The sequence below is a fragment of the Ursus americanus genome, chromosome 31 (assembly GCF_024610735.1).
Source record: "Ursus americanus isolate L20-20 chromosome 31, mUrsAme1.1.p, whole genome shotgun sequence".
NCBI lineage: Eukaryota > Metazoa > Chordata > Mammalia > Carnivora > Ursidae > Ursus > Ursus americanus.
Window position 1 is genome coordinate 18,467,519 of NC_142157.1, and position 16,333 is coordinate 18,483,851.

General features: G+C 41.2%; 1 protein-coding gene across 2 annotated transcripts in view; it reads left to right on the top strand.

The window, feature by feature from the left end:
* NEBL (nebulette) overlaps positions 1 to 16,333 on the top strand; it is a 336,315-nt gene that overhangs the window by 157,307 nt on the left and 162,675 nt on the right. For both annotated transcript variants that reach the window (XM_087857637.1, XM_045787422.2), the window contains exon 4: positions 16,224 to 16,331. In XM_087857637.1, the coding sequence (XP_087713763.1) occupies positions 16,224 to 16,331 (108 nt within the window). The remainder of the gene's footprint in view (positions 1 to 16,223; positions 16,332 to 16,333) is intronic.

A 16,333-nucleotide genomic window follows, 5' to 3' on the forward strand; every position in this document is an offset into this window, starting at 1 on the left:
CTCCTTAAGTGAATGTGACATGGTGACTTCCGGCTTCTATCTAAAGGGCAGGGAAATGGAGGCCTGCCTTTGGAGGGTAGATGCTGGCATTTAGGGAGCTTTGACTTCAGATGTTCTGATAAAAACATCTGGGTCTGGGTACTTTTATCTCTGACTGAAGCTGAGATTAAGGTCTTAGAAGACAAGATTTATTAATGCCAGTGTCTGTCACATGTGTGTATCACAGACAGCCCAGTATTGAAAAAAATTTTTTCTATGGGAGGATAGTTGACACACAACGTTACATTAGTTTCAAGTGCACAGTGTAGTGATTCAGCTTCTCTCTCTGTTAGCTACGCTCGTGGTGAGCATAACCTGCCATCTGTCACCCTCGCCCTGGTACAGTATCATTGACTATATTCCCTGTGCTGTGCCATCCCCTAGCTGGAAGTCTGAATCTCCTACTCCCCTTCCCCCAGCTTGCCCTTCCCCCACCTCCTACCCTCTGGCAACCATCAGTTTGTTCTCTGTATTTACAGACCTGATTCTGCTTTTTGTTTGCTTATTGTTTTGTCTTTTCGAGTCCACATATGAGTGAAATCATGATATTTGTCTTTCCCAGTCTGACTTACTTCACTTAGCATCATACCCTCTAGGTCCACCCATGTTGTTGCACATGACAAGAGCTCATCTGTTTTCATGGCTGCATAATATTCTATTATAGATATTCTATACCACATCTTCGTTCCCCATTCTTGTGTTGATGTTCACTCAGGTGGCTTCCATAGTTTGGTTATTGTAAATTATGCTGCAGTGAACACAGGGGGTCATATGTCTTTTTGAATTTTGGTTTTGTTTTCTTTGGGTGAATACCCAGTAGTGGAAGTACTGGATCATATGGTATTTCCATTTTTAAAATTTTTTTTAAAGTAGGCTCCACATCCGGCATGGAGCCCAGTGTGGGGCTTGAAATCATGACCCTGAGATTAAGACCTGCGTGAGCTGAGACCAAGAGTCAGGTGCTTAACTGACTGAGCCACCCAGGTGCCCCTCTGTTTTTAATTTTTTGAGGAACATTTATACCGTTTTCCACAGTGGCTGCACCAATGTATTTTTCCACCAACAATGCACAAGGGGTCCTTCTTCTCTACATCCTTGCCAACACTTATTATTTCTTATCTTTTTGATTTTGGCCATTCTGGCAGGTGTGAGGTGCTATCTAATCATGGTTTTTTAAAAAAGATTTTATTTATTTATTTGAAAGAGAGAGAGAGAGAGTGAGAAAGAGAGCACGATTGGGGGAAGGGGCAGAGGGAGAGGGAGAAGCAGACTCCCTGCTGACCAGGGAGCCCAATGAAGGGTTCAATCCCAGGACCCCGGGATCATGACCTGAGCCTTAGGCAGATTTTTAGCCCATCGAGCCACCAAGGTGGCTCATTGTGATTTTGATTTGCATTTCCTTGATGATCAGTGTTGTTGAACATCTTTTCAGTATCTGTTGGCCATCTATATGTCTTCTTTGGAAAAATATCTTTTCAGGTCCTCTGCCCATTTTTTAAAATCAGTTTTTGTTTTTTGGTTTTTGTTGGTGCTGAGTTATATAAGTTCTTTATATGTTTTGGATATTAACCCCTTATCAGATATATCATTTGCAGATATCTTCTCCCATTCAGTAGGTTGCCTTTTCGTTTTGTTGATGGTTTCTTACATTGTGCAAAAAAAAGCTTTTTATTTTGACATATTCCCAATAGTTTGTTTTTGAGGGATCCTAGAATTTTGAGTAAGCTTAAGGGACCTTCCTTTTAAGTGGAGGTAAAGGCCCAGCTCTTTGCAGCATATGCTGTTGTCCTGTGTTCTGTAGTCTAGACGTTGAGTCCATGAGTATTGCTCATTGGCTTGTCTGTTGAATGAGGAAGCAGTTGAGACAATGAATGATAGGTTTAAGTTTCTTAGACCCTTTCAGTTTTTTTCCTTGATCGATTAAATGGCATGCATCTCTGAGTTTTCATGGTATCTACATCTCTTTACAGCTCAGATTGAATATATATATATATATATATATATATACACACACACACACACACACACACACACACACACACACACACACACACATATATATATATATATATATATATATATATATATATATATATAGCGCTTTGCTGTGATGTCTGCCTCAGCAGAACATTTCCCATTTTGCTAGTGGGAGGTTGGGCAGTAGATACCCCAGTAAAGGTTAACAAGGTCAAGAAGTCCTGCTAGAGTTGTGGGCATACTTCTAGTATTCTACCCCTTGGTTTTGTGAGGTTGTGGAATGAATGTAGGTATTCAGTGTAACTCATCTTGACAGGGGTTTCATTATACTCTGAAAGCACAGTTCAAAGAAATAATGAATTTATATTCGGGGTAGTTTTGTTTGCATTTATTTAAAGGAACGAAGCACACGCGATCATTATAATAGCTCTCGCTACTGGAGTATTGATGGTGCTGACAAAGAGAAAACTCAGACCAGATAGTTTCCAAACAGTGGAACCACCTGGTTCTTTGGCAATGCCAGCTCACCCCTGCTTCTCAAATAGCCATGGTCTCATGAAATGTAAAAGTGAGACAGTCATTGGCTCAAGCAGAATGACATTCCAGAATCCGAATTATTAAGAGACATGAAAATACTTATCCACGTCAATTCAAAACGGCTCCTCTCTTCCACTTCCCTTACCTTTAGAGTTCCATTTTTTCTTCTTCTTCTTTGTAACTATAAAACCCAGGTATTTATTTCCACATTGCAAAGAAAATAATAGTATTGCTTCTTGAGATGTTTATTCTGGAGGGAAAAGAAAGACCTTTTGTCCTTTTGGGAAATGGACTCACCCAGACCCTGTTAGTGTTTCAGACCCAAGGGAAGTATCTTAGGTCAGGTTAGCAAGGGAACAATATGATTGCACCTGTAGCACCATGAAATTACACTGAAATGTGAAACTGGAAACTTCATAAAAATGCAACCAAGATAAGATACTAATCAATGTGCAGACTTATGCAGTAGTTTTTCTCATTATAATGTTAAACTTTGGAAATTTCTTGACTTATTTTAGTGTTTGATTTTTCATGTTGGAAATCGGAGTTAATTTAAAAGTAAAAATACTGAATAATCTACAAAATTTTCTAAGTTGGGGCTTTAAGACAGCAATCATTTTAGGGGCTCCTGGGTGGCTCAGTTGGTTAAGCATCCCACTCTTTTTTTTTTCTTTCCTCTTCCCTCTCATTTTTTAAAAATTATGTTATGTTAGTCACCATACAGTACGTCATTAGTTTTTGATGTAGTGTCCCATGATTCATTGTTTGCATATAACACCCCGTGCTCCATGTAATACATGCCCTCCTTAATACCCATCACGGGGCTAGCCCCTCCCCCAGCCCCCTCCCCTCTAAAACCCTCAGTTTGTTTCCCAGAGTCCATAGAGGCAGGAATCCATAAAAATCATAGAGGAGAACATAGGCTGTAACCCCTTCGACATCAGCCACAGCAATTTCTTTCATGACACATCTCCAAAGGCAAGGGAAACAAAAGAAAAAATGAACTTTGGGACTTCATCAAGGTAAAAAGCTTCTGCACAACTAAGCATCCCACTCTTGATTTCAGTTCAGGTCATGATCTCAGGGTGGTGAGACTGAGCCCTGTGTGGGGCTCCTCATTAGATGTGGAATCTGCTTAAGATTCTCTCTCTCCTTCTCCGTCAGCCCCTCCCCTCCTCTCACGCCTACACTCAGTCTCTCCTCTCTTTCCCTCTCTAAAAAAAAAAAAAAAAAGTCAGCAACCATTTTTTAAAAAGATTTATTTATTTATTTATTTGAGAAAGAGAGAGAGCAGGGGGGAGGGAAAGAGAAGCTTAAGTAGACTCCTCGCTGAGCGCAGAGCCTGATGCAGTCCTTGATCTCATGACCCTGAGATCACGACCTGAAATCACCATCTGAGCTGAAACCAAGAGTTGGATGCCTAACTGACTGTGCCACCAGGCGCCCTGACAGCAACCATTTAAAGTTTCATTTTGAAGTACTGGTATTACCTTATTTACGCACTCATTTGATGAATGTCTACCAAGCATCTAATTGGTTGTGTCTACAACCATCAAAGATCCAGTAGTGGCTGATGTATGTGACATGTAAGACAATTTAAAAACTGTTTAAGATTTTGTTTACACTGTCGTTTAAAATCGAGTCTTTTTAAGGAAATAATGTATATTTTCATTAAAATTGCATTTCAATCTAAGTGAAAGATTGAAGTTTACAGAATGTTTGAATTGCCATCTTGGAGCATGATATGGTAGAAGGAGCAAAGGCTTTGGGACAGCAGATCTTGGTTTGAATCCTGACTCTACTGCCTGCTAGATGTTGGTGCTAGGCTTATGTCTTAATCACCAAGCCACAGTTTCCTGTATTAGTTAGGATTCTTGGCTCAAGGGATAAGAAACCCAACCTTCATTGAACAGAATGATAATTTCTTTTGAGAATATTAGGGTACAAAAATTCAAGGGCAGGAACATGCCTGTTTGGGCTTCAGGAACGGTAGGAATCAGAAATCAAATGCCACCAGGTCAGGACTCTCTTTTTGGCAGATGAATTGCATCTGTGCCTCTAGATTCTGGTGGTGGTAAACAAGGCTGTAGATAGTTCTAAAGTTTTATTTATTTATTTATTTATTTATTTATTTATTTATTTATTTATTTATTTATTTGATTTTATTTATTTATTTGACAGAGAGAGACAGCCAGCAAGAGAGGGAACACAAGCAGGGGGAGTGGGAGAGGAAGAAGCAGGCTCCCAGAGCACTGGGATCACGCCCTGAGCCGAAGGCAGACGTTTAATGACTGCACCACCCAGGTGCTCCTAAAGTTTTATATCTTAGAGATTTTATCGCTAGAGACAGAGACTCACTCTACACTTTGGGTCCCAGTTCCCAAATTCCCCAAACATGCTGATTTGGACTAGCATAGGCCACATGATTGACTTCCTTTGGGTCCATTCAATGGTGGTTGAGGAAGTGAATCATGTAGGAAAATGGCACCTCTTGAGGAAACATACATAGATGGAGTGAGGCATGAGACCATTATGAGAAGGCTGGAGGTTTTGGGTGGACCACATAGTGGGTTTCCATTACATTTTTCCCATGTAAAAAGTGATAAAATAGATATCTCTTTTGCAGAGTGATTTTGAAGATTAAACGAGAGAGTCTGTCAAATGCCTAGAATAATGTTAGTCTGATACCTTGTAGCTCTTGAATAAATCATAGCTGCTATTACAGAGAGGGGAGGAAACAAACCAACATTTCTCAAAACTGACACCTGTAATCAATGTGAAACTCTCACTCTTAACTAAGAAGCCTAGGAAACCATAATTCTTCACTTCATTCTTCAACACTGCTCATATATTTATTTCTAATCATTTCTTCCTTGTGGAAGACCTGAGTTACTACTGAGTTTCTGGTTGTAGCATAGATAGGTTAATAACCTGTAAAAATTTCTAGGCAATTTATGTTTTAAATAAAATTCTGGGTTAAGAATTTAATCTCGGGAGCACCTGGGTGGCGCAGTCGGTGAAGCGGCCGACTCTTGGTTTCAGCTCAGGTCATGATCTCGTGGTCGAGAAATCAAGCCCCGAGTCAGGCTCTGCACTCAGCGGGGTGTCTGCTTGAGGATTCTCTCTTCCCCTCTGCCCCTCCCCCTGCTCTCTCTCTCTCTAAAATAAATAAATAAATCTTTTTTTTTTTTTAAAGATTTTATTTATTTATTCGACAGAGATAGAGACAGCCAGCGAGAGAGGGATCACAAGCAGGGGGAGTGGGAGAGGAAGAAGCAGGCTCATAGCGGAGGAGCCTGATGTGGGGCTCGATCCCAGAACGCGGGGATCACGCCCTGAGCCGAAGGCAGATGCTTAACCGCTGTGCCACCCAGGCGCCCCTAAAATAAATAAATAAATCTTTAAAAAAGAATTTAATCTCTTAATTTTTTTTGATGAAAATATCTTGCTGAGATCCATGGGGTTTTCTGGCTGGCGAAAGCTCTGTCCTGGAAGCGATTCTCAGTGTCATTAGTGTGCACATTAAGTATAATGCATTTAGATTTATTCTTCTTCTGCCTTCTTTGTGTTTGTTTGTTTTTGCTATGTTACAGTTTTTATTTTCCTGTTTTTCAGCTTTGAAGATGTGGAAGGAGTGTGGTTTCTTACAGGAAAGCAGTCACTGTTGCCCGAAGGGTAATGCCATTGTAGGTGTAGGAGAGTTGTGAGGACCAATTTTAATGACATGATCAATCTGTTAGGGAGCAGGCATATGTAAGAAAAGGGACGAATCATCTGTCACTTTCATCAGCTGTGACTCTTTGAGATTAAGGACAGGTTATTTTCACTTTGATGACTCTGTGTTTGTTCAGCTGTTTGCATTTGCGTGATTCTTGATTTTATCCTTATTTCTTTTCTTCTCTGTAGTTTGGATGTAGCTTTCTTCTCTGAACTACGAATTCCCTAATTAGTTTTTTTTTTAACTGGAAATTACCCATTTCCTGATACTTTATAATTCAAAACATGCATGCTGGAATGTTCCTTCTTGTAACTTACTATTCTCTCCTTAATTTAACCTTGCGTGATATCTTCTGGTTCAAAATAATTTCAATAATATTCTAATCTGTGTGTGAATGAAGCTGTTTATATTTAAAAATCATAATCATGTAATGGATGAGACTGGATCTCTCTAAAGGATTAAGAGTTAAGAGAACACGTGTCCAGAAATCAAAATTCATTAATTGTCTGAATTATTAAATGTTATTAAAAAAGTAACATGGCAACATAGAACGGCAGTAGTCAGGCTCTCTGAGTCAATTACTCGTCAGCAGTAGATCAGGTATTAGAATATTAACTGTTTTTTCTCCTTTAGTATCTGAACAGTTAATTGTAGATACTTTAGTTTCCCAAAAAAGTTAATCATCACCAAATACTTAGTTTATTCCCCAGAGTAATTTATAACTTATAGGCAGAATTTTGCGGATTTAGTTACATTTTCCTCCTGTAAAATTCCTGGTGAAAATATGCATTATGTATATATAATTTAGCCTCCGACTTTCTTCATTAAGGTAGATATGATTTTCTGGTTTGAATCTATATTTCCATTAATATTACAGTTTTAGGAATGGCGTTCTCTCCCCCGGCCTGATCCTTACTAATAGAAAACGTAAACAATTGTTTCTTTCAAAAGAAATACCCCAAACCACGTTTTGAATGAAGCGTGATAATTTTTGTCCCTTTTATGACACTGTAAGTTCCATCGCAGATAATGAATCAGCTAGAATTTTAAGTGATGCAAAGCTTCTGGTATCCTCTACTAAGAAATATTCAGTTAGTTCCACTTTTGTCTCTGCTTGTTTACAGGACATTGTCTCCAGCTTATGTGTGTTCAGTTTGATGGTTTTCACTTGGTGTTTTTTCATTGTCAGAGGAATTGAAGGATAATGTCCAGGGAGGTGCCAGAAAGAGACTTCGGTCTCCGATTGGCTCTGTCACCTCCTCACACTCTCTTCCTTCATCGATGAAAATGGACAATAAAATGCGTACCTGCTAGGATTTATCCAAAGATATATAGACAAAGTACTTCTTAATTGTTTTTTCATTTATTTACTTTTATTCTATTTTGATCTCCAAAAGACTTTAGGGGTTCCCCAATGCAGGGGCTCCTGTGCTGAGATGGGTTCTCTAGCTCTTTGGCTACTGATGGTGAGTCAACACATACCTGTGGGAGATGAATGCTGAGCACTCCTTACACGTCGTGGCTGGCCTTCCCATCCTGGCTCTGCTCACGTGATTCAGAAAGGGCTCAGTGCAGTGCCTGGGACATCGAGAGCTCATAGAGGTCAAGTGTTATTACCATCATCTCATTCATTCTCACAAAGGTGCTATCGATATTATATTACCATTATGCTTATTTTGTGTGAGAGGAAACTGAGGCTCAGAGAGATTAAGTAGCCAACCTAAGGTCACGTAGCTATGAAGCGGTGGAGTCAGGGCCCAAGATGAGTATGTCAAAATCCTGAGCCTGAGCGGTTAGGGTTGTAGGAGTGATTTTTAATTATCTTAACTTACTGAGAAATCAGTTAAGATGTGCTTTATGTATTTAGAATACTTATTTAGAATAAAATTTAGACTTCGATTTTTTTAAAAAGATTTTATTTATTTATTTGACACAGAGAGAGAGACTAGAGAGCACAAGCAGGGGGAACAGCAGAGGGAGAGGGAGAAGCAGACTCCCCGCTGAGCGGGGAGCCCGATGCAGGGCTCGAACCCAGGACCCTGGGATCATGACCTGAGCTGAAAGCAAATGTTTAACCAACTGAGCCACCCAGGTGCCCCTAGATTTCAAGGTTTTTTAAGTAAAGGAACTCCAAATCTGTTGAAGCTGATTTGTGAATATATATAAAATACGGACAAATCTGTAAATATCAGTAAGTACCTCTGTGAACGCAATAGAAGGCTAATTTAAGGCTTAGAAGTCTATGAAAATCATTTTAATGCTTTTTAATCATGTTTAAAAAGGTAATTAAAAATTTAATTTATTTAATTAGCCATAAATTTACATATTATGAGATTAATTTAAAGAAAAACAAATTCTCTTTTGAGTTCATTTGACTTAACATTTGTTAAAAATTAACTTCATCTTAAAAAAAGCCCTTAATCAGGTTTTCCTTTGTAGTTGTTTAATTCCCATCTAGCATTGTGAGATTAGCCAATTTTCTGCATTTTAGATGTTAAAAATACAAACCTAGATAGTAATCAATCATGAAGTAGTTATTAAGCTTTTAATATATGCTTAACACCAAGCAAAATGCGATGAGAGAGAAAGAAGCATATGGTTGGTCCACATTCTCCAGTACTTTAAAATCTGCAGAACTATATATGATGGTACATCATTGAGTGCTAAACTTTGCAGATCAAACTAGGAATTTTGCTTGTAGTTTGAAAATGATGCAACCCTCACAATCCCCCCCCTTGAAGAAATGGAAAGTATCCATCATGTCATAAAAGATAATAAAATTGGTCATTGATTTCATTGTATCAGATGGACACTTTTAAATGTGTGAAATAAAGAGCAGGATAACATGAATCAGTAATAAATATGCCTGGAGATTTTAGGCTTCCGTTAAACATATTCTGACAAGGTAAGCTGCTTTCGAAATAATATTCTCCTTTTGCTTACCCTTTGGCCCTGGATTCCTCTTAGCTGTCTGGTCTATTGTGATAGACTCAGGACCCCCTTGTACTGCTACTATTCCCCGTTAATCCATGTTTGCAATCCCTTTTGCAACACCTTTTCTCCCTCTCTCGATTTCTATTTTTCCAACCTTTTTGCTTCAACTCTGTGTTTGCCACTAGAGCAAAAGAGCTTCATTAAGATGAAGAAACGAGTGACTAACTTAACCTTCTGTATATGGACGCCCACTGGCCAGGTCACCCGCCATTTATGGAAAACCCAAGTCTCAGTACCTCAGCTTCCCCATTTGGGCTTTAAAAACTCTGTCCCTGCTTTCTTTGAAAATGTTTTCTTGTAAAATATTTGATCAATACAAAAGACCATATGGAGTATCAATGTAAGTTTTATAGCATGATAACCAAAGGATTGCATATGAATCTACCTTCCAACATAAGCACGTGAATATCAGGACCAGTGAAGCTCCCCTCACATCCTTCCATGAGCAGATCTCACAGCAACCCTGGGTGTTGCCCTTATCAGTTTTCTTTCCCCCCTTTATTTACACCTATGTATGTATTCTTTGCTTCTTTCCCCTTTAACAAAATGTTTCTGAGATTTATACATATGGATCCATTCCGCTGTAGTCCATTTATATTCACTCCTTGATAATATTATATGAATATAATATAATTCATTCATTCTCCTGTGGATGGATATTTGGGTTGTTTCTGATTTTTCTTTTTTTATTTTTGAGAGAGAGAGAGTGTGCGAGAGCGGGAGGCAGAGGATGGGCAGAGGAAGAGGGAGAGTGTTAAGCAGGCTCCACACCCAGCATGGAGATGGGCTCGATCTCACAACCCTGAGATCATAACCTGAGCCAAAATCAAGAGTCGGATGCTTAACTGACTGTGCCACCCAGGTGCCCCCAGCTTTCTTGATAATACAATGTTATTATGAACATGCTGGTCTATGTCCCTCACTGCTCATGGGCAAGGGATTCCGGGAGATGAGAACACCTGGGTGTGGAGCTGCTGGGCTGAGGCCATGCTCATCTTTGACTTCACTTCTGCCTGTGATTTACTCTCCTCTTAGTTTGTTGTCCGACAATTTATCAGTTTCTGGTTGCACCTGGTTTCTTTCATCCAACATGGCTTGCTGGCTTTTCTGTGTTGCGGTTTTCATTTATTTTCAAATTTATTCACACTGTTATAATAGTAATAATTATGATACAGCATTTGAGGGAGAGAATTTATATTTCAGAATGAGCGAACAAGTCAATTTGCAGCTCTGTTTACCATTTTGCTTTTGAAGAGTCTTCCTTCTCAGTCATTGTGAGCCTTTTTGAACCACCATCGTGAACCACCCCGGTGTCCAGGCCCTTCCTCTGTGTGAACTTGTGAGTGCGACTAGCTGATGAGTCCAAACAAAATATCACTGAGCACATCCAGGCCGGCAGAAATGATTGTATTAAGCAACAAAGGTCATTTTTGAAATTTACGGGGAAGGACAAAGCTAATATTTGCTAGTGACCTACTGCAGGCATGTCCTTGCCTGATGCTCTCATACGTTAACTTTAACCTCCCAAACGTTCTGCAGCATGTTGCTCTTTTTGTTCATTTCTTTTTCTGTTTTATTGCCGAGGATCAGGAGTGGTAGCGAAATTGAACAAATAAAGATCACAGGCCAGAATTAAGGTTTAAATTCAGGTCTTTCGATTCTTAACGTAGGGTTCTAATCTGTAGTACAAAAGACAGGTGTGTGTGTGTGTGCGTGTGTGTGCACGTGCACAAGCGTGTATACATAGCAGGTCAATACGATGTCACGGTCAACGTTTGAAGTACATTTCTAAGTTCCTTCTGAAGAAAAATATGTCAAATCAAATTGCCTACTGTGTGTATTTCTTACCTTTGACTTTAAGAATGCATTTTCAAAGTGCCTTTGTTCAGTCTTGAAGAGATGAGCCTAGAGGAAGCTAAGAGCATTGCTTTCCAGCTGTGGCCCATTCTTTTTCTAAACTCCTGGCGCATCTTAATCCTGTCCTCCCTCCTCCTGCGTCCTTCTTGCCCTGTACCGACAGGAGTACACAGCTCCCCGGATCGGTCTTCTGGGGAGGCCAGGGTCTGAGGCTGGGCCCAGGAATTCTGTCTTCTGGGGTCCTGGGCTGGCTCTCTAATAGTGGACAGTTAGGGGAAGAGGAGCAAAATTGCCTGCTCCCTAACTGGCCTCCTGCTTCTGTCCTGCTCACCTCCAGTGGGTTAGTGCAATGGCCAGAAAGTGCCTGTCAGACCAGAAGTCCAGCACGTCCCTGCTCTGCTTACAGTCCTCACCCCCTCAGTCCTGTTGAGATGCCACCTTCTCACTGGGGCCTTCTCAGACCCCCCTATCTAAAAGGGCAGCATTCCTGACCCTTCTCATCTCGTCTTCTTGCTTTGTTTTGCTCTTAGCACTTACCACTAACATACCATTTACTCAGCTTCCTTAGGTCCTGCGTCTTTTCTGTCTCTCCCACTGCAGTGCCCTCCAAGAGGCCAGAGATCATGACTATTGTCTTTGCTGTGCTGTTCCCACAACTGGAACAGTACTTGGCTCATAGTAGGTGCTCAATAAATACCTATTGAATGAACAAAGGATTGAATGGGTGAACATTTAAGGGGATTCCAAAGAATGGCATTCCTAAGATAAACTGCCATTGTTATTCATGAAAGGAGAGCAGGCAAGAGACCAAGGATGATCATTTTATATCCAGTGCTGAAGTAGAAGGGAAGAAAAGGCATTTTTGCTGGGGAGAGAACCGGAGTTTGAAAGGGCAGCTTATATGAGGCTCGACGAATATTCTAGTTAACATTGACTAAGTTAATACAGGGCAGCATGTTTGTGTTGCCGCAAATCCACATATTGAAACCTAATCCCCAGTGTGATGGCATTTGGAGATGAGGCCTTTGGGAGGCAATTTGATCATGGGGTCTCTTGTAGAAGAGACTCTAAAGAGCTCCCTGACCCCTGCCACCCTGTGAGGACACAGTGAGAAGATGGCCATCTGTGAGCCAGGGAGCAGGCTCTCACCAGACACTGACTCTGCCTGCCTCTTGATCTTGGACTTCCCTGCCTCCAGAACCATGAGAAATAAATTCCTACTCTTTAGAAGCCACCCAGTGTGTGACGTCTTAGTTACAGAAGCCCAAATGGACAAGCACCATGGCTAGCAATTTCTTTCCAAATCTGATCAAAATTTGTGTTTCTTAGCTTAATGTCCTGGTCTTCCCCTGTCTGCACACCCTCCCCCCCCCACCAGATGCTCCTGCCAAATGGAGCCATGTTCCAGTCCCTGCCTATGTGGTTCCTCTCTTACCTCTGGAACTGGGCCTCTCTGCTTTCACCCCTCTCCTTTCTTTCTCTTCTCCCTCCCTTCTTTTTCTTAATCATTTGTTAACCAGCTCCCGTAGGCCAGGTGGCTATGCTAGGTTTTGGGATTAGAAAGATCACTAAGACTTTGCCCTTGTCTCTGAGTTCCATGTGTTCTAGAGCGGGGGGCTGTGACCCCATTGTAAGTGCAGTTCAGGGTGATAACTGTTCTAACAGGCGGGTGTAAAGCTATGGGGCTCCAGACTGGGAGGAGGCCAGTCCAGCTCACAGAGGAGCATCCCTGGCACTGAGCTTTGATGAATAAATGGATTACGTTCCCCATGGGCTCAGGGTAGGGAGCAAGAGGGAACATCCTGTCAGTGACAGGGAACCCCTAGTAGTCTTACGAGAATACTCTTCATCCAGTTCTTACAGATTTGCACAGCGTGTGGTGTGACTCTTGGCAAAGACAGATTGTTGCCCAGCACCTGCACAGATGGGGTTCAGAATTCATCTGCACCTGTGCGATCACCAGATGACATATCCGAGGTACTATGGAGGGGTCTGATCATTGGCACAAATCCAACAACAACAAAAAAAATCAGTTTCTGTTCTGGAATAGCTTGAGTCAAATTGTAATTGTAAACTAATAGCTAATTCTTACTTTATTTTGCTTTGTTAGCCGTAATCTTTCTTATCATTGTAGAACTGTTCTCTTTAATGTCTTATGACAAATATTCGATGATCCTTTCACATCAATCAAAACTAATATAATGATGGCAATGCTGGGAATTTGCACAGCACCTTATTCTTTTTCAAGTTCTTTCTGGTGTTTTGTCTCATCAGTCTCTACAGATCTGTTAGTTAAGTTACTAGAATCTCTAATTAGAGAGGAGGAAACTGGCTCAGAGAAGCTGAGTTGGCTGGCAAGTGATGGGGATGGGATGAGAATTCTAGGCTCTTGTCCACTAAAGCTGTCCTTTTTCCAGGATAGACTCCACTGTTCTTGTAAACTATTAAATCTTGTAGCACAGTAGGAAGAATCAGTGGAGAAATTCTCATGTTCGTATTTACTGGGCACCTTATACGTGGGTAAACATTTTAGGCATGGTGAGAGTCAGCTGAATTAATCAGAACGCTTTGGGTTAGATGAGCTCACTTAACTGATAAACCTGGAGGCTGGCCAAGACTTCCTCGCCATCTCTTGCTTTGCTTGCCACAGTGTTGGCTTCGTCATTATTGGGGGGTGGCCGGATCTCGATCAGCAGCTTCAGTTTCATAGCCTGAACTAGCCAGAGCTGGAGAAAAAGCACCCCCTTCTCAAGGGTTCCTACCGAAGTCTCAGATCCGGGGCTCACGCACATACGCCGGATTATGGTCCAGGATGGGTCAATCTCCGGGCTCAAAGGTGCAGTATTCTCACTGGCAGGATGGGGTCAGGTTGTGAGGGCAAAAGGGACGCACAAAATGGAAGAGAAGATCCTCTTCCCTCTGCCCTCTGATCTTTTTGTATCCATTTGTCTCCCGGAATCATGATCGGCAAGTCATCAGATACAACATTTAAAGTTAGACCTAAATAAAGAGAGAGGATGTAAGTGGGCGGGAGACAAGAGAGGGGGTGACCGTGGCCCCAGCTCCCTGCATGTGGTGAAGGTGTAGCAGGCAGGTGGCGCCTGAGCTGTACTGAGAGTCTGTAGGGCTTGGCTATGGATAATACCATTAAAAAGGATTACGCATCTTCTAAAACTCTGCAGACCGGTTATGGAGACGATTGTCTACGGTTCAAAACTAGTCCCTTAATGAGACAAGCCCAAGTCAGGTGATGCTCGAGTGTCTTGAGGACATGGGACAGACTGTTAAATTGTGATCAACTCAAAACCTATGGCTCTGGAACTTGACCAGTTTTCTTTTCAGTTCTTGCTTTGGGAATTGCCATTTAAAAAAACAAAAAACCCTTAAACGAATCCCCAGAAGAACACAGGGTTGTGCCTTCCCTAACACTGGTCTTGGATGTGTTAGAACCTGGCTGATGGATTTTTCTTCTCACTTCTTCATGCTTGTCGCTGTTATAGCCTTGTCATCTCTGCTACTTTTCTTATTTTATGACTCTGTGCCCTGTGCTTACGTCAAGTGAAGCTAAATGGCTTTCTTGCTTAGTTGGGCATAAAACCCCAAGAATGTGCTGGTATGAGTATCTTCACTCATGCTGGGGGACTGAGGGGTACAGGGCTAATCTCATTCAGCACATTCTGTGGAAGAAAAACTATGTGGGTTATTTGACCTTTTATTTATGGAAATAATAAGAATAGGGTTTTCATACTTTTATAAATTTAGATGAAAAAATGGAGAGAAAGTGAGATATTCTTAAGCTACCAGTGATGAGAGAATCTAGACCTTTCTATTTGTAGCCATCTGAGAGTTTTGTTTTTTTTTTCTTTCAAGATTTTCTGGTAAGAGGAAATTTTTCAGTAACCCAAGGACAACAATACCTGGGGGAATTGAGTGTTTAAACACAGACATGACTCGACAAAACCAGTCACTCTGTGCTCAACTAAGTGAACTTTCCAAATTTATACAGAAAGTTGCACTTACAGAATCGTATTTTTATTAGCCACCCTAAATGTTAGCTATTAATTTAAGTGCTAATTTGAGCCTAATAATTATGAATGTAAAATGGGGATTATGTGGGTTATCAAAAATGTGTTTCCATATTGCTTAATATCTAGGTTTTAAAGCAATAAGAACAACGTGCTGTAGCTTGTCAGTCATTAGCAAGCAGCATATTTAACCGGTGTGACAGTTGTTGTCATTATGCTAATAATAGGAGACGGGGCTCTAGTAAGATTAAGGCATTAGCGATTCCAGTCCCTCGAGGAAACTGTAAAATTGAGCTTCACTGGGTTGTAATTAGAAAAGAACTGTATTTAAATACCGAAAAAAAACCAGAAAAACCTTAGGTACCTCAGCACACAGTGTGCCAGGAGCACGGGCTGGAAGTCTTTTAATCTCTAGGTGTGGCTTATTTTATAAATATTTCCATACGCATTTACATACTTGACATTTGACAGCGTGGCATTGTGTGACCGTATCCATATGCTTTGCCTTACGAAATAGAATGAACCTTTTGTAAGGACAGGGCTAGCTGTTGATGATTTTCTAGGTCTTCTTCCTCCACAGTGCAGTGCAGCCTCAGCATGCTGCTTTGTCCCTGGCAGACTGGGCCCAGGAGTGGATTCAGCTGTCTTTCCCCACACTTTTTTCTTGAGCCGTAGTACAACTATTGATGGCGGTCATAATAACCATTATGGAGGCCTTGCTTGCTTGCTCACGGTTAGGAATGTGTCTTAGGACATTTGATCCTATCCTTATGACTTATTAAATATCATGATTTAAATACTGTTGCTGCAATTGCCATTGGACGGAGGAGACCATGGAAGCACAGAGTGGTTAAGTGACTTGCCTAAGGTCACACAGTCAGTGGTCTTGCGGGCATACCAACCAAGCAGTCCGATTCTACTCGGGTGGCCTCTCCCTCTGCCCTCTGCTGATGGAGTTGTGTCTGGAATTGGACAATTTTAGCTTCTTTGGCCCTGGCCTATCCTGAGTGGGGTCTGTGATTCCTCGGTTTATGTTTCTTTTTCTTTCTTTCTTTTGTTCTCCTCCTTTCTGTTAGGTCAAGTACAAAAGAGATTTTGAAGAAAGCAAAGGGAGGGGCTTCAGCATCGTGACCGACACTCCCGAACTACAGAGGCTCAAGAGGACTCAGGAGCAAATCAGTAACGT